At 38.0% G+C, this 18,685-nt stretch overlaps 1 protein-coding gene across 1 annotated transcript; it reads left to right on the top strand.

Moving 5' to 3' along the window:
• The first annotated feature begins 706 nt into the window (after positions 1 to 706).
• LOC137026707 (protein disulfide isomerase Creld1) lies at positions 707 to 18,101 on the top strand. The gene is made up of 11 exons (XM_067394143.1): positions 707 to 845; positions 2,451 to 2,573; positions 4,861 to 4,943; positions 6,186 to 6,296; positions 6,755 to 6,846; positions 7,615 to 7,794; positions 7,921 to 8,016; positions 10,134 to 10,217; positions 10,286 to 10,381; positions 10,470 to 10,610; positions 16,346 to 18,101. The coding sequence occupies exons 2-11, from the start codon at positions 2,457 to 2,459 to the stop codon at positions 16,564 to 16,566; spliced, it is 1,221 nt and encodes a 406-aa protein (XP_067250244.1). The 5' UTR covers positions 707 to 845; positions 2,451 to 2,456; the 3' UTR covers positions 16,567 to 18,101.
• Positions 18,102 to 18,685: the final 584 nt, after the last annotated feature.

Here is an 18,685-nt window from a genome sequence, read left to right on the forward strand (position 1 = left end):
TGAAGACAAATGTAGGAGAAGGGCAAGATTGTGAGAGAAGTCACTTTCTTCTTTTGACTAGTGCACAATAACATTTCCATGCCATAAGCTGTGAAGGCGCAAAGGCTATATCTGAGTAACTCAGAAGGTAATAAGCTCTCTTATATAAGCTGTAACTGTAAGATTTTCAGTCAGATGTCCGGATGCATGAATGATTTGTCTTTTTTTTCAATAGCAAAGTTGTGTGTCTGTGCAGTAAAAAAGTGTGACAACTTGCCCCTAATTGTTTTTGTACACTAACATTAAACATATTGTGATTTTTTCATTTTTATGAATTAAACTGCATGACTAGTGTTAAAATTGCACTGTCTAAATAATACAGTTATGAAAAGGAGTTATCAATTTTATAATAATAAAAATAAAATAAAATACAAGACCAGCCACAGACTTCGTTATAACAATGTAAAAATGTCATTTAAGTAACTTTGAATATTATTATTACTCAATTATTATTAATAATGTTACTCAAGCACAATTCAATTTCTTTAAAATTATGTTAGATGTGGTTTTGTAGTCTGACATGATTAAGGCGGGGCTATGACGACACGCGATCCGCACCTTTCATTTTGGCACACGGCGGTCTGTGATTGGCGCACCTGAATCCTCCTTCAATAAGGATTGGCTGTTCGCTGGAGGAGGCGGGGCTTGAGCGATCAGCTGCAGCACGCACAGAATGAACTAGAAGAGCGAGCGCTACAGCGGAGAGGTTTAATGCAGCGATATAACTGCTCCTGAAACGCACCCGAAGACCTGTTTCTGTCGAGAAGCTTTGGAGGAGGTTTATCAACCAAACGCACCCTTGTGAAGTGAGTATACAGAACAGAAAAACAAAGCATCTTGCGTCAGTGTTCACATGAAAGAGCTGGAGAATGCAACAATGTTTCAGTCCGGCGTCACGTCACAGCTGTCGCGAGAGAAACATTGTTGCAGTTTCATTAATCGAGTGTAGATGAGCAGCGCGATGTGTTTCAAGTCTCGAGCTGTGATGTTGCATGAATGCATGAGCTCCAGCAGTCAGTCAGTGGCCTACATACATGCAGCATCAGCATCACTCACTGGAGATGATCTCAGATCAGTGCTGCACACAAACAACCAGCATCACACAGGAAGAGGAACTGATGCTTCAGTCAAAGAGGCGTTTGAGTCAGGTTGACTGCCTTGCACAACTGCACAATAACAAAAAATTAATACTATTTTTTTTTTTTTTTTGAACAAATTATATTGTTAACATTACAGTGAAAGTCACAAAAATGTATCTGATCATATTATTTCCCACAATCATTAATAATTGGGAAATATGATTTCATTGTTAAATGGTGAATGCCAGGCATAAAAATTAATAAATTCTTGCATATTGCATTAGTAAATATATTTTTATACTCAAAAATATTTAATCAGCAAGATCTTTGTGAGTGCAGAGCCTGTATAAAATGATTTTTAAAAGTCTTTTTCCAGTAATCACATACTCATGGAAGTGTGATGTGTTGATGAAAGGCGCCAGAAACCTCCTGTGTAAAACATTAAAGGGTTAGTTCACCCAAAAATGTGATTTCAGTCATTAATTCCTCTCCCTCATGTCGTTACACACCCATAAGACCTTCGTTCATCTTCAGAACACAAATTAAGATATTTTTCTGAGAGACTCGTCCATAGACAGCAATATAATCAACACTTTCAAGGTCCAGAAAGGAACTAAAGACATCGTTAAAACAGTCATGTGACTGCAGTGGTTCAACCTTAATGTTATGAAGAGACGAGAATACTTTTGTGTGCAAAAACAAAACAAAAACAACAACTTTATTCATCCATCGCTTCTCTTCTGTCATTATCTTACGCAGGTGACGCAGTAACAGTGAAGCTTCCGTGTTTACGTCTGAATGCCGGCTCAGTATTGGCCAAAACTGATCACGTGATCAGCTGACGCAGGAGCCGGCCAATAATGAGTCGGTGTTCAGACGATGAACCAGGAAGCTCTGGATGTAAACAACATATGAGAATGACACAGAAGAGAAGAGATTGTTGAATAAAGTTGTTATTTTTGTTTTGTTTTTGCGCACAAAAGTATTCTCGTCTCTTCATAACATTAAGGTTGATCCACTGCAGTCACATGACTGTTTTAACAATGTCTTTAGTTCCTTTCTGGACCTTGAAAGTGTTGATTATATTGCTGTCTATGGACGATTTCATCAAAAATATCTTAATTTGTGTTCTGAAAATGAATGAAGGTCTTACGGGTGTGGAACGACATGAGGGAGAGGAATTAATATCAGAAATCTCATTTTTGGGTGAACTAACCCTCTAAAACGAAGTACCATGACAAACTCTTATCAGCCCACGGCAGGAGTGAGATGAATGACTCTTTTCATAAAGCCCTTGAAGAGCTTTCCTCCTGAAGCTGTTGTGTTGTGCAGGGCGGGATGTGGTGGTCCTGGCCCCTGGTGTCTGTGCTGGTGCTCTGCTCTCTGCTGTCGGTGGGGACCGTGAGAACCGCACCCTGTCAGACCTGCCGCAAACTCACTGACCGCTTCCTCCAGGTGTGTGGGACTGCTTTCACTGTCATGTGACTGTAACTTACTTCAGACACAGAGAAACAGAACAGGCATTCACTGAGCTTCACTTTATAGGAATAGGTGTGCACATCCAAAACATGAATGTAAAAGATACAGTAGTTTTGACATCTTCACCCTTTATTCAAATATTATGAATAATTCATTAATGATTTTGTAAGCATATAGAGCAGCTGGGTTCAGGAAGTAAAAACTCCATAGGCAAAATGATTTTTGAGGATAACTTATAAACTGTTAAAGACAGTGAGCTGTGAGGTTGTTCATCAATGATGAAGCCGTCAGCCAGCATTATTTCAGCTTAGTTTTAAAATTATAGTTTTTATCAGTGGAATTGGTGGAAAAACTACATTACCCATGATGCTGTACAGAAAATTCCACCAATCAGAGTCGTAAATGCACCAAAAGATCTCGTTAGCTCCGCCCACTCCCATGAAGCACAGTTAATGATGTCATTGATTTGGTCTCCATACGCTCTCAAAATACTTAAATATTAGAATTTTGCAATAAACTTAAAATATGTTGTTTTTATATATAATCAACATTTGTAAATGAGTCGTTTTATATTTCTCTATCGTTTTAAATTTGATCATGCTGTTTGCAATGCTTCATGGGATTGTAGTTCTTTCTTCACTAAAGCCGTTACGTTCTTGTGCGTTTTGTGTTATTTTGTCCATTTTCAAATAACTTTTTAGCTTCAAATTAGAGCTGCACATTTGTGGATAAAAAGAGAATCACGATTTTTTGGTTTTAAATAAAGATCACAATTCTCCCACGAACATGTAATTTACTAGAAGTTTTGACAAAATATGAATTGCTGGAAAAATGTTTAATTAATTAGAATGAATTCAGTGACTCATTAATAAATGTTTCATTACTGGATGAATCAGTGTTTTTGAACGAATCTTTTGAATGAATGATTCAATGATAAATACATTTTTAACAGTCACTTGTCATGTTATTTGAAGTTAGTTTCAAAGGTGATTCGCTCTATTTTCATTGCTATCATAGACATCAGTGTTTATATCTGAACAATAAACTTTTATCCAGTACTTCTGTGATCATCTGAATATTTGTAAGTCTGTTTCGAAGCTGCTCTCTCTCTGGCTCGGCAGAATGAACACAGATTTGAATATTCCCGTATGATTTTGTCAAAGGTTTAATAGACACAGGCGAATCGTTGTCAATAATAAAATAAGAATCGAGATCGCAATCTTTTTATGATTAATCGTGCGGCTCTACTTCAAATCAAAATGTGTAGAGTTGTGATTCTCCTCATAGCTGGTTGGATTGCTTTATGGTTTGTAACGCTTTAACAAAGACATTAAGAAATTATGAAGAGAAATATTAATAACTGATTATGTTGTAGATTATGTTTCCTGTCAGCCTTTTGTTTTTCTGTGCATTTGTTTTTCATAGTAAAATCAAACCTGTAGCTGTTTGTCAGATAAATACATTAACCCAATTTAGTGTTTTGTTCTTCTCCATATTCAAATTATTTTAAAATGTTTAATTGAACTTGTAGGGTCATTCAAATCTAATATCCCTCCGGATGTCTCTTTTGGGATGTCTGTGTGCTGAAAGTACAGAAAGTTTGTTTACAAAATCAATGCAAGGATTTGACCAGGTTTCATTCAGACTCAATCCCCAGACCTGAATAACTTATTTTTGAATTTTTGTACTCATGTTCTTTTACATGCACAAATAAATTTTAAATAGTAATAAAACTCTCATATTTGTGAGTCCAGAGACAAGAAAGGATTGTGAATCTAATGATGCGGTCTTAATTTCACATGTAAAATCTTTGCAAATATATTTTCCAGCCTGATTGAGCACATGTGTAATTTATGCATCATTTTCTAAACCTAGTGATAAGTTCACATCAAGAACAATAACTGTAAAGATAATAATAACTAAATCAGCGTTCACACCAACAGACGATATCGTATCATTATCAGCGCTGCAGTTTTGTGTCCGTCTCTTTAAATGCTGGAGCTCATTAAAGCAGGATGGATTCTGATTGGCTGTCAGAGTTTTTATCATTCATGAGTTGGAATATAAATAATTCTGAATGTGATTCCAACGATATCCTTATCCTGTCGTTATCATTATAGTTCTGCTGTGAACTCTGATATTCTTTTGGAAAGATATATATCTTTATGTGTATCATTATAGTTGTGGCTCTTGTGTGTTGGCGAGAGCGCTGTCATGTTCAGATGATGTGCTTCTTCTGTATGAAGTGTAATGACTGTTTCAGGGCTTGGAGAGAACGGCCAATAAGAATTTTGGAGGAGGGAACACGGCTTGGGAAGAGGAGAAACTGGCGAAATATTCCCGCAGGTAAAGATGTTTTTAGTCCAGCTGTAAGAGTAACATGTCCGTGTGTGCAGTGTTCAGTTCCTTAATGAATAATTTGCATCGGAATAACTTTTTTTCACTGACAAAAATGAGATGACAAAAAAAAAAAAAAAAAACAGTTTTGAATGACAAAAATCTTTTGACATTTTCATCAACGAATAAAAAGGATACAAAAATGTTAGGGTAGATGGACACATAACTGACGGGACTTAAGCTGGCATACACTTGCTGCATGTCAGTCCTTCAGAAATGTAAACGTCTGGGAGAAAGAAGAGCAGACATATGGATAGAACTGAAAAAGCATGACGACGTGAAGTTTCTCTTGTTTTCTTAACTCTCCTGTGCACACAGAAAGCCGCCTCTAGAAAGCGTGCAAGAACTGAACTGAGCTCTCTTTCACAGCTTTGAACAGACAAATACAGAAAATTATGTTAAAATATCCGTTTTGGCGAGTATTCACGTAAACACAGTCAGTTCTGTCTGAAGTGAACGTAAACAGTTGGGAGGATATCGGATGTGTATCAGTATATTGGATCCGTGCGTCCGGCCTTAAAGTGACAGTAGTCTAATAAACCTGCCGCTGCCCGTCATTAATAAAATAAAATTAAATTAATAAAAGAAAAGAAAAAGAGAAAATCACTCATTGTTCTTGAATCAATAACTTTAATAGCTTTAAGGATTCATCTATATTTAATTTATACAAATAAATATGTCTGCTTGAAAGAATGAAGAATGTTATATGCAAGTTGTTATAAAGAGTGCATCATTTATTAAAAAGAATGTTCTTGTTTCTTTCATTTTAAGATAAAGACATGTTATATATCAGCAGTTAAATCTGAGTCTGTATTGCATGTTCAAACATTATATCTGTCATTTTAACAGCTTGATAGACGTTTTCTCCGGGAGTATAGAATGAGGTTGGACATTTTAGAGAAATTCTTAATTGAAGCATTACAATTTAACTAAACACATTTGACTTTAGTTGACTAAAACTAGATGAAAACTAAAACAATTCAGATGACTAAAATATGATTAAAACCAAATGGCATTTTAATGCAAAGACTTTGACTAAAACTAAATCTTAATTTGCTGTCAGAATTAACACTGCATGTGTGGTTGTTTCAGAACAGAGGTTTGTCTTCTTCATATATATGGTCAAAATGTTGATTCTGCAGCCTTTGATGAAAGCTTGTGGTGTGTGTGTGTGTGTGTGTGTGTGTGCAGTGAAACGCGTCTGTTAGAGATTGTAGAGGCGGCGTGTGACAAATCCGACTTTGATTGCAACCGTCTGCTGGAGCAGATCGAGGATCAGGTGGAGACGTGGTGGTTTCACAGGTGAGAGCGCAGGTGTTTGCACACATCAGGAACACAGGGTTAACTTACCGTCACATAAAGCCCTGACTCTGGACTAACGCAAACCTTGTTCACTCGTGGATTTTGGTTCCAGTCACACTCAAAGATGTTCTCAACAGAGCGCCGAATCCAGGAGTCACTAAGGGTCTGTCCCAGTATTCACACATGACCACTTGTCTACTTACATGACATATTTGCATGATGTATTTCTGGAGTGAGAATGTGAAAAACACAAGATTTTTTATTACTCAATAAAACAAATCTAGGAGAATTTTCCTCTAGATTTTCCATAGAGCCCCTGTCGTTCCCTTGTGGAGCTCAGTTTGAGAACCCTGTAGACCACAATCATTATGATGGAAGCCGTTGAGTAAAACATCTTGTAGCTGTGAGTCGTGGAAAGTGTTCTTGTGTCTGTGAGAAAGTGTTGTGTGAGGTTACAGACAGCAGGAGTCTCCAGACCTGTTTGAGTGGCTGTGCATCGAGGAGCTCCGACTGTGCTGCCCACCTGGACACTACGGGCCTGACTGCGCAGGTGAACGCACACACACACACACACACACACACACACACACACACACTCATGCACTCAACATGTCTGTGATCGACTACAGTGTTCATCACTGCAACCTTCCATGCCACGATCTAAATATAATGCCATAATCAGCACTTTTCACAATTAGTTATCCTTGAGAGCTGTAATAGTAAAAATGTGCTAGAAGAGAGAGTAATACTCAGCTATTTCATATGCAAAGATGTCAGCCAATCACAGCAGTGGGCGTTTACACTGAAGTCTCACAGCAGACACGCCCGTTAAAACAGAGCGCTCAAATCAGAGGGTAAAATCAGGGTAGAAAAAATGCCTTTTTTTTCCTAAATTTTGACCATTTTGATGTTAAAATCATTCTAACATTATAAGAGCACCCCAAGAAACATTGTAAAACAATAAAACGACACAGTTCATGACCCCTTTAATACTTATTTGTCCTGTTTATCACTGTGAAGCTGCTTTGAATCAATCAAAGCACTGTGAGAATAAATGTTTCTTGACTCTTGTAAAATTGGCCCCAAGCTATGAAATTTGAGTATCTGTGCCTTACAGCAGCTCAAATAATATAATATATTCATTCAGATGCACCAAACCAGCTGATCAGCTTTCCCATACTTTCCACAGAAACAGAGGATGGGCTCTGTTGACTCCTAAAGATAGTTACGCTTCACCCTTTCATGTGCCTGTATCATATTTATCACTGTTCTTATACTTCCTGTGTGTGTGTGTGTGTGTGTGTGTGTGCGCGCGCAGAGTGTCCCTCCGGCCCTGCAGGAGTGTGTGGAGGTCTGGGCCGCTGTGAGGGTGAAGGCACACGTCTGGGAGACGGAGACTGTGTTTGTGACCCGGGATACTCCGGCGTTCTGTGTCAGGACTGTGCCGACGGATACTTCAGAGAAAAGAGCTCCAATCACACACAGCCGCCCTGCTCAGGTCAGTCTCATGAGTGGACGGGAAAAAAACGGAATTAGGGAAAAATTAAATATCCACTGTTGACCTTCTCAATGACCGTCATTCATAAAGCGGATATTCATTGTATGATCTGTCTTTTGTTTTTAGCTTGCCATCATTCCTGTAAAAGGTGCAGCGGTCCTCAGGACAACAGATGTCAGGACTGTAAGCCGGGATGGATCCTGCACAGCAACAAGTGTGTGGGTGAGTTACACATGACGGCCTCATCAGCCATCATGAAGCTCCTCCGGAAACACAAAATGATTTGGGAGAAGGTTTAAACAAAAGTCGTATTTGTAAAAACGGGTTTGACTCTGATTTAAAGCAGTAGTTCTCCTTCATTATTCACTTTCATGCTGATCTGAACCCATATACTCTCACATTTATATCAAACGATATAGTTCAGTAATATCACATGAGCAAGTGTGCTGTTTTCCCTGAAGATCCACCTTGTAGCTTGCATTTTAGACACAATATTGTCCAAATCAAACCCTGAGTAACTGAGCAACACGCGTTACTGAATAAATACATTTTGAACAAATCAGTTTAATGAATGATTGAGGGGGCGTATACATGACACCGTTTTCAACTATAAACTGACACGTTTTATGCATTTTGGACATTAATTTACACTACAATGGTGTTTTGGAGGACTGAAAATGAAAACTTGAAAACTTTCGGTTTCAAAGTGCAAGTTTTTGAAAATGATACCATTATGTAAACTTCAAAAACGCAAATTTGTGGAAACGGTGACGTCACGTGTATTACGTGTTCAGTCTATAGCTGCATAGTGTTTCTTTACACAGTGACATCGCCATCTACTGGCCTGACAGCAGAATACAGTGATTTTAGTTCTTTTCTCAGATCTGTGTGAACGCGATCGATTTAACAACATTGTTGTCTGTACGTGAACGTTTTTGGTACATTATTGCTTTTTACCAAGTATAATTAAATAATTTATAAATTATTATTAAATATTCAAATACTTGCAAAACACAAAAAAATAACTATTGACTGGTAACAGTGTCTTTATATTGTAACTGAATTTGATTAAGTGTATGCATTATCTTTTATGACAGATTCATTTAATGAGGTTAGACAAATTGCCCTTACAAAGGTAAAAAATTACCCTGGGAAATGAATTTAAAGGCACAATATGTAAGATTTTTGGATTAAAATATCCAAAAACCACTAGAACAGTGTTATATATTTTGTTGATTTGTGTACTTACATTATTCCAAATGTTTCCAACAATGTTTAAATCCGATAATTCAGCTGTTTTAACCAGTTTAACGGCCCGTGTCATCACGTCACCTGTCAATGATGTCATATCCGCATTACCCTCGATTTCCGGTTCCGTAGAAACCATGAAACACCAAAGACGCTTTCATATATTCGGTGTTTTATTAGACAGATGAGCAACTGTTTGGATACGTTCATCGACAGGAAACGAATCATTGTTATAACTCAACACGTTCAGTCTTATTGTTTAAATCTCGTTTTCTTGATTCACAGCGAGTAAAATGTTTGTACCTCCGAGACGACATTATTCCGTCGAGAGACTAACATCATAATCAGAAAGAGCTTTATCTGTACTAACACGAATACAACTTTTTCTCCAACATGCAATATATTTAAAACTATTTCATACCATTTATCAACACAAGAGATCCAGCTTTTATTAATATGATAATCTAGTTTACTGCAGCGTGAAAAACACACAATCTTAATTCATCAGATAAAGTGAGCTGTATTAGTTCTTCAGCAGCTGTTTCATTAGAATGAGATCAAATAACGTGAAGTGAAGTGATCAAACGTGACGGTAACAAAGTTCAAGTTCAGGGAAGAAGGAGGCTGATGTTAAAAGTGACTTTAATCAGAAAATAAACAAACAACAAAGCGAAAGGAGCGTCAGCGGCGAATCAGCGTAATAAAAACAGAAACGTAAAATGTCCCAGGCTCTCGCTCCGTCCTGCTTCACTCCACAGTAACGTTAATAAAACTTTAATACATGAACATGAGTCCTGCCCGAGTCCCGTCAGATTGATTTCCATCGGCTGCGGAGATGAAGACGACAACTCCCATGATTCCACACTCATTCACAGCTTCACCTTTGTTATTGTTTTGAATGGGCGACCTCTAGTGGAGAAACCTACACACTGTGCCTTTAAGGAGCAAATGTTCCCCTTGATGGAAAAATGAATTTCTGTCACTGCTGTGAAGGACCACAAGAATATGAAAAGATCAAAATCACACTCAAAATACCATCTAATTATCATTCTTGACAAAATCCCAGAAAGTGTCTTTTGTCAATATTGCAGATGTGGATGAGTGCGGCACTGAGCTGGCTCGCTGTCCTTCCAACACGTACTGCTTCAACACCGACGGCTCCTACGAATGCAGAGGTCAGTCTCACACTCATCCTCAGTAATGCAGAGGTGTGTTTGCGTGTCACTGATGCGCTTGTGTGTAGGGTGTGATCAGGCGTGTGTGGGCTGTATGGGCAGCGGACCGGCTCGCTGTAAGAAGTGCGCTCGAGGCTTCAGACTCACTGGGGCCAAGTGTCTAGGTAAGACTTTCACCAGGATTATTTAGAGAAGACCGCTGTTGATATGATGTTTGCTCAGATTATGAAAATCTCTCGCTGCCTTCGTCAGACATCGATGAGTGTGCGGAGAGAGCCATCGCCTGCCCCGGACTCAATGAAGCATGCGTTAATGAGGAGGGCTCGTTCCGCTGCGAGTGCGCGGAGGGATTCATCCGGCGGGACAGCATCTGTGTGGAGAATCTGCCGCCGAGTGAGTGCAACACATACTTCACCCGAAGTATTTACTCATTTACTCACCCTCAAGTTGTCCCAAACCTGTAAGAATGTTCTGCTGAACACAAAGGAAGATCTTTTGAAGAATGTTGGTGTGGCACCATTGACTTCTGTAGTATTTTTTTCCCATACTATGGAAGTCAATGGCCATGTACACTGCAACTAAATTCGGTTAACCCTGTTGTGTTCACACACAGTTCAGTCATTTACAGCAGTGACAACTGCATTTACAAAATTCTGCTCAGTGTGAACTGAACAGCTGGTTAACAGTGATGGAAGAAACAAAGCTTTCTAAAACTTTAAATCAGTTGAACCAATCGCTGTGCAAAACGGTTCAAAACGCCACTAACTGGTGACGCCTGTTGGTCAGAACAGTGTAAATACAACAAAAACTAGATTTGAAATAAAATTTGAAAATAAAATCTATCAAATGCAATTAACTAATCATCTAAGAGTCTGTATAATACGTGTTCTTTTATCAATTTTCAGGGTTTGTTTCATGGATGGCTCAGCTAAACAGGTCAATGAGAGACTATTAACTACTATTATTCCTTTAATTATACTAATGTCTCATTAAAACATCTACAAATGTGTAAAACTGATCAGAGATCAGGTAAAAACCATAGACGCATGATTCCCCCCCCACCCCCCAGTGGTAAACCAGTGAATTTTGAAACATTTCGAAACAGTTATGACATAACGAAGCCTCGTTTAGTGAAATCACGTGACTTTGGCAGTTTGATACGAGCTCCGAACCACTGATTCAAAACACAAGACTCGTAAAGTTTTCAAAGCTTCATGAGGCAGTGTTTCGAAAGCGTACTAGTTGTTAATGACATATTTTAATGTGCATCTCTCTTCTGTGTGTGCGTTAGTGTCAGAAATCATAAGCCTTGGCCCATTTGTGTTGCCAGATCTTGCAAGAAAAATAGCGAACAAAAACATGCCCACAATAAACTGAAATAAATCCAAAAGATTTATACACTGTGCAGAATTATTAGGTTGATTGAAGTTGATTTTCTGATCATATTTTTTTTCCAAGCACATTTTACCAATTCCAATCCACATCAATCTTAATAACTACTATTAATATTGTTTTTAATCATTTATAAGTGATATATAATTGTTCATGAAGGCTGGAAATGAAAAATGCCCTATATTCAGGTGTGCAGAATTATTAGGCAGGTTTTCTTTTACAGATAAAATGAGCCAAAAAAGAGATTTAACTCAGACTGAAAAGTCACTGTCCAATGGTCATGCTTTAACTTTGCAATTTCTAGTATTACATTAGTATTGCGTCCTTCTCATGAGTATTTAATAATTTTTGACTTTTCAGTCTGAGTTAAATCTCTTTTTTGGCTCATTTTATCTGTAAAAGAAAACCTGCCTAATAATTCTGCACACCTGAATATAGGGCATTTTTCATTTCCAGCCTTCATGAACAATTATATATCACTTATAAATGATTAAAAACAATATTAATAGTAGTTATTAAGATTGATGTGGATTGGAATTGGTAAAATGTGCTTGGAAAAAAAATATGATCAGAAAATCAACTTGCCTAATAATTCTGCACACAGTGTACTGAAAATAAGACCAAAATATTGTGCCCACACTGGTTCATTTTAATAACTACTTGATAGCTGTATGAGCCAATTAAACAACAAGCCCAAAACCGTGTATAATAAGTGGACATGGCAACACTGTTAGCGCATTCTGTACCAGATATTTTCCACCCCTTTGCATTCATGTTGCCAGATCTACGGAAGAAGATTAGGGCCAAGCAATAATAAAAAAATAGAGATAAAAGTTGTTAAATTTAAAAAAAAAAACTCGTTAAATTTCGAGAAAAAGGTCGAGATAAAATGTTGAGAATAAAGTCATTAAATTATGAGAAAAAAGTTGTAAAATTATGAGAATTTAACGTCATTTTTCTCATAATTTAACAAATTTGTTTATTCAACATTTTATCTTGACTTTTTTCTCAAAATTTAACAATTTTTTTCTCATAATTTAACGAGTTTATTCTCAACATTTTATTTCAACTTTTTTTCTCGAAATTTAACAAGTTTATTCTCAACATTTTATTTAGACTTTTTTTTCGAAATGTAACGAGTTTTTTTTTTCCGTAATATGAGTTTATTCTCAACATTTTATTTAGACTTTTTTTTCGAAATGTAACGAGTTTTTTTTTTTCCGTAATATGAGTTTATTCTCAACATTTTATCTCAACTTTTTTTCTCGTAATTTAACAACTTTAATCTCGAGATGGTTTTATTTTTAGGGCCCAAGCGAAAATTCGCGCAGGGCCCTCTTGTTCTTCTAAGGATTATTATTATTATTTTTTTTTTTTTTTTTTTTTTTTTTTTTTCCGTCTTCCGGGGCTTTTTGGGGGCCTTAACATGCTCAAAAACTCTTGAAAATTGGCACACACATTGGAATCCGCGGCCATTAGGACGCCGGAGAGGCTGGTACCCGGGCGTGGCAGGGGGGCTCGACAGCGCCCCCTTGAAAAAAGTCTGAAAATTTGGTCCATATATTAAACATGCTTGCACGTATTAGTATGAAACTCGGTACACATATAGACCTCATCGGGCCGAACAACTTTCGCGCTCTAAGTTAAACACCACGCCAACAGGAAGTCAGCTATTAAGGGTTGTTTGAAAAAGGCATGCTCTGGAATTTGATATACTCCTCCTAGACGATTAATCCGATCGCCACCAAACTCGGTCAGCATGAAGTCAAGACACTGATGATTAAAAATTGCCAGGGGATTTTTGATATCTCGAACGGTTTGGCCGTGGCGAGGCAACGAATTTATGGCGAGAAAAAGGAAACAGGAAATGTGTTATAACGTCTTAATACATATATTGATCTTTATGAAACTTCACGAGTGTGTTCGTTATAGGAGTCTGATCACATGGATGTGACTATTGTGAGTCAAAGTTATAGCGCCACCAACTGGCAGCAGGAAGTGTATCACTTTTTGAAATGTTTTGAGATCACCCTCTTATTTTTACCTGATTTGCTTCAAACTTCATCAGTGTAATGTCAATACACAGCAGATGTAGACCTATGACAGGATTTTTGATATTTGAAATATTGTTGCCATGGCAACAGGTCAAACTGTAATAATATTCTTGAGTGTTTTTGAGGCTCTTAACATGCTTCAAATTGCATGAAACTCGACACACACATCAATATTGTCAACCAGTAGACATGGACAAAGCCATAGAAATGGGCGTGGTGGAGGGGCTCAGTAGCGCCACCTTTTGACAAAAGTGGGGGGTTAGTTTTTCCTACAGTCACCAAACTCGGTACACATATTATTCTCATCAAGCCGGACAATTTTCTAATTTACATTCATTAGCTCCGACCAACAGGAAGTCAGCTATTTTGGTTTGAATGTTAATTTTTTGAAAAAACAGGCTATGAATTTTATACTACTACTCTTACAGGGTTTATCCAATTTACACCAAGCTTTTTTTAACTTGTTGCGAACACATTGAAGTTGTTTAATTGCAAACGGATTTTGGATATCTCAAACGGTTTGGCCGTGGCGAGGCAACGAATTTATGGCGAGAAAAGGGAAACAGGAAATGTGTTATAACTTCTGCATACATTGATTGATGTTTATGAAACTTCAGGAGTGTGTTGGTTGTAGTAGTCTGATCACATGGATGTAACTATTGTGAGTCAAAGTTATAGCGCCACCAAATGGCAGCAAGAAGTGTATCACTTTTAAAATGCTTTGAGATCACCCTCTTATTTTTACCTGATTTGCTTCAAACTTCATCAGTGTAATGTCAATACACAGCAGATGTAGACCTATGACAGGATTTTTGATATTTGAAATATTGTTGCCATGGCAACAGGTCAAACTGTAATAATATTCTTGAGTGTTTTTGAGGCTCTTAACATGCTTCAAATTGCATGAAACTCGACACACACATCAATATTGTCAACCAGTAGACATGGACAAAGCCATAGAAATGGGCGTGGTGGAGGGGCTCAGTAGCGCCACCTTTTGACAAAAGTGGGGGTTAGTTTTTCCTACAGTCACCAAACTCGGTACACATATTATTCTCATCAAGCCGGACAATTTTCTCATTTACATTCATTAGCTCCGACCAACAGGAAGTCAGCTATTTTGGTTTGAATGTTAACTTTTTGAAAAAACAGGCTATGAATTTTATACTACTACTCCTACAGGGTTTATCCAATTTACACCAAGCTTTTTTTAACTTGTTGCGAACACATTGAAGTTGTTTAATTGCAAACGGATTTTGGATATCTCAAACGGTTTGGCCGTGGCGAGGCAACGAATTTATGGCAAGAAAAGGGAAACAAAGTGTTATAACTTCTGCATACATTAATTGATTTTGATGAAACTTTGGCTTAGTCTTCGTTGTACAAGGCTGATCACATGGATTTGACTATTGTGATTCAAAGTCATAGCGCCACCAACTGGAAGCAGAAAATGTGTCACTTTCAGCATACATTGAGATCACCCTCTTATTTTTACCTGATTTGCTTCAAAATTCATCAGAATAATGTTAAAACTTGGCACATGTAATCCTTTGAAAATGGGCAGGGAGGAGGGGCTCTATAACGGCACCTTGTAGTACAGTAAATGTGGAGTGAATTTGACATAGTCCTTTGATGTTTAACCGTTTTAAGTGCCTATTGCCCGCTGTGCACAGTTGCCCTGAAGCCACCGGGGTGGCGGTGCCACCGGGCTTGGGCCCGCCATCGCTGCTCGCAGCTATATTTTTATTATTGCTTGTCCCTAATCCTCTTCCGTACAGATCTTACTAGAAAAACATAATAAACCAAAATAAATCCAAATGCTTCATACTGAAGCCAGCCAAGACCAGAATATAACACCTGTCTGCTTTAATAGCTCCTTAAACTTGATCGCTTTATGAGCAAATCATTTCCTTCACAAGAGTCCGTTTAGTTGGTGCTTGTTTAGTGCTAAAATAATACTTATCTCAGTTCATCTCGTTTGTGGGACAGAACCACATTTGTGACCCTGGACCACAAAACCAGTCATAAGGTCAGTTTTTTAAATTGAGATTTATCAATCATCTGAAATCTGAAAAAATAGCTTTCCATTAATTTATGGTTTGTTAGAATCGGACAATATTTGGTCGAACTATTTGAAAATCTGCAATCTGAGGGTGCAAAAAAATCAAAATATTGAGGAAAGTCGCCTTTAAAGTTGTCTAAATGAAGTCCTTAGCAATGCATATCCACTCACAAAAATACATTTTTGATATATTTATGGCAGGAAATTTACAAAATACCTTCATGGAACGTGATCTGAATATCCTAATGATTTTTGGCCTAAAAGAAAAATGGATAATTGTGACCCATAAAATGTATTGTTGGCTATTGCTACACATATACCCATGTGACTTATGAGTGGTTTTGTGCTCCAGGGTCACGTTTGTCATCATAGTCTGATTCTGTCATCATACACGGGTAAAGCATCGATTACACATTCTGTGCTCTTCATTTAGTAATGCTAAACTCCTGCATTCCTGAATCAGTCAGGAAGTGAAAAACAGGTGAAGGAATATGAAATTGTGTATGACATGACAAGCACAATCCTAATTTACCTGCTATATAGGATGACTAGTGCCAGTTTGTGAAGAGTGTCCCTGAACTGAAAGACGCTCTGTAACCGGCTCCATCTGTGTCCTGCAGCGGGTCCGGAGAAGGGATTGTTCGATGACATGACGGACGACGAGGTGCTCGTCCTGCAGCAGATGTTCTTCGGGGTGGTGATCTGCGCGCTCGCTACTCTCGCCGCCAAAGGAGACATGGTCTTCACCGCCATCTTCATCGGCGGCGTGGCTGCCATGGCCGGGTACTGGCTCTCGGAGAAGGGCGACCGCGTGCTGGACGGCATCCTGAAAGGACGCTGACGCATCGAGGGACTCGGACAGGCTGATGCCGCTGGAACGGGAAGCTCTGGGTTCGGTCGACGCCGTGGCTCTAGGAATGCATGTGAATCGGGGACGTTTAGGACGGGCCGCAGTGGCAGGGCTGCTGGGTAATGATGATGATGATGACGACGCTGCTCATGTAGAACACTGTGTTTCAACAGTTCAGCTGCTGCTGTGTTTATGAGACGCCACACGGTAGTGAATGGATTTGGAGACGTATGCAACCCATTCAGGTAGAAGTTCTGTACATATGCTGGCATGGACATATTGGCACTCTCGCAACATTAAAGGATTAGCTCACCCCAAAACGAACTTTTCCTGATTATTTACTCACGCCTGGGCCATCTGAGTCTTTCCTCAGCCGAAGAGAAATGAAGGTTCCAGGATTTTTCTCCATCTAATGCAAGGAAATGCTGCTCAACGTAGACCATTTTTTAATAGACCAAAATCCATATTTAGGCTTCAAAGAGCTCCATGTGACCCCAGCTGACCAATAAGGGTCTTCTCTAGCAAAACCATCAGTCATTTTCAGAAAAAAATAATTATATACATTATAAACATGAGGTCATGAACTCAACCGTCGCTTTACAGAGCTGGACCAAGGCGAATATTTGTAGTTAAAATGTATATAATTTTTTTTTTCTTTTCTTTTTTTCTGAAAATGACGGATGGTTTGCTAGAGAAGACCCTTATTGGATGGCCCAGGAGTGAGTAAATAATCAGGAAAAGTCATTTTAGGGTGAACTTCTTTAACGCCTTTCACATCCCATTTATACATGTGTTCATTTCTAACGTTTGTCCCAATGTGTAAAACATTAAGATTATGGGTAGATGCAACATTTCCAGAAGCATGAATGCAACACTGTCACAGAGTGTGTGTGTGTGTGAGAGTGTGTGTTTTATGGCAAATCATTTGACTCATTTCAGCAGGGTTCCCACATTATTTGATCAATACATTTTCACGATCAATAAATGGATAAGGATTTTTGAAATGATTTTTTTTTTTATTTAGATCAGTTTGATCACTGTGGCTTGCAAGTCTTACTCTTCACAAGCACAACATCGAGTGCTTAAACCTGCCGCAGCCGAGCACAGCTGGAAAATGTCACGAGTATGCTGGAAATCCCCATTTTAAAACCTAAAATCTAATTTTCCGTGGGAACCCTGTTTTGAATATGCAATGTGAAGAAGAAAGCAGTAATGAATGTGGTTCAGTTCTTCACCTTCAGTGTGTTCAGCACACGTGGCCTTCAGTCATTTCACTGATTTAGTTTCAGGACAGAGCTTCAGTCATCATAGTGTGTGTCTGCATGCTTTAAATACTTCATCTCAGCTTCTATTTATGTTGTTAGTCATATTTATTTTCTTCCAGTGTGAATATGCCCTATAATGATTGACAGGTGAGATTGTGAATTCTGCCAGCCTTAATGTGAATTATGTTTTAAATGTCTGTGGTCAGGGTGGTGGGCACTGATTTCATTAAAAACTAATTTAATTGACTGGCTTTACTCATTTTTAACTAGACTCTACAATAAAAACACTTTGAAACTACTTGAAAGTAATCTTTTTTATGCACACCATTTGCCACGCAAGAGAAAAGGAAGCTTCTCGTCTCTTCTTTCAAGGTCATCATGAAATCAGAAATGCAAACGCTTCATCTGCGCTCGTTATTGCACAGGTCGTTTATTAACCCTATATATGTATTATTCATTTGGGAGTCACACTGGTGTTGTTTGTGGTCAAAAATCAAAGATCAAACGCCTGAATTTTATTTTTTATTATTTTTTTATGTTACTAATTAATATGTAAATGATATATTTGTTTTCCTATTGAAAAAAAAATACATTTTTTTATTTATTTTTTTTATTAAAATTGTATTTCATGTTTAAAATAGAGACAATGCCTTTAAAACCCAGGCCGATTAGTGAAAACAAGAAAAGCATCTGTATGCCGTGGTTTAAGCACTAGATTCCTATATATCTACTGCAGGATTTGTAGGCCTCTTTATGTACAAAAACACTTACCTTTATTAGATTGTGGATTTGTGTATATATAGGCATTCTCAAAGACTACTTTTTGGTCAAGGTTTAGATATTTT

Source organism: Chanodichthys erythropterus, chromosome 9, assembly GCF_024489055.1.
Source record: "Chanodichthys erythropterus isolate Z2021 chromosome 9, ASM2448905v1, whole genome shotgun sequence".
In the NCBI taxonomy this organism is placed as follows: Eukaryota; Metazoa; Chordata; class Actinopteri; order Cypriniformes; family Xenocyprididae; genus Chanodichthys; species Chanodichthys erythropterus.

What these genes read in the sequence shown, in the direction of transcription:
- LOC137026707 (XM_067394143.1), top strand. Translation starts at nt 2,457, where the DNA reads ATGTGGTGGTCCTGGCCCCTGGTGTCTGTGCTGGTGCTCTGCTCTCTG. An exon ending in CTGGCGAAATATTCCCGCAG is followed by an intron (nt 4,944 to 6,185) that starts GTAAAGATGTTT and finishes GTGTGTGTGCAG; the next exon opens with TGAAACGCGTCTGTTAGAGA. An exon ending in CTACGGGCCTGACTGCGCAG is followed by an intron (nt 6,847 to 7,614) that starts GTGAACGCACAC and finishes GTGCGCGCGCAG; the next exon opens with AGTGTCCCTCCGGCCCTGCA.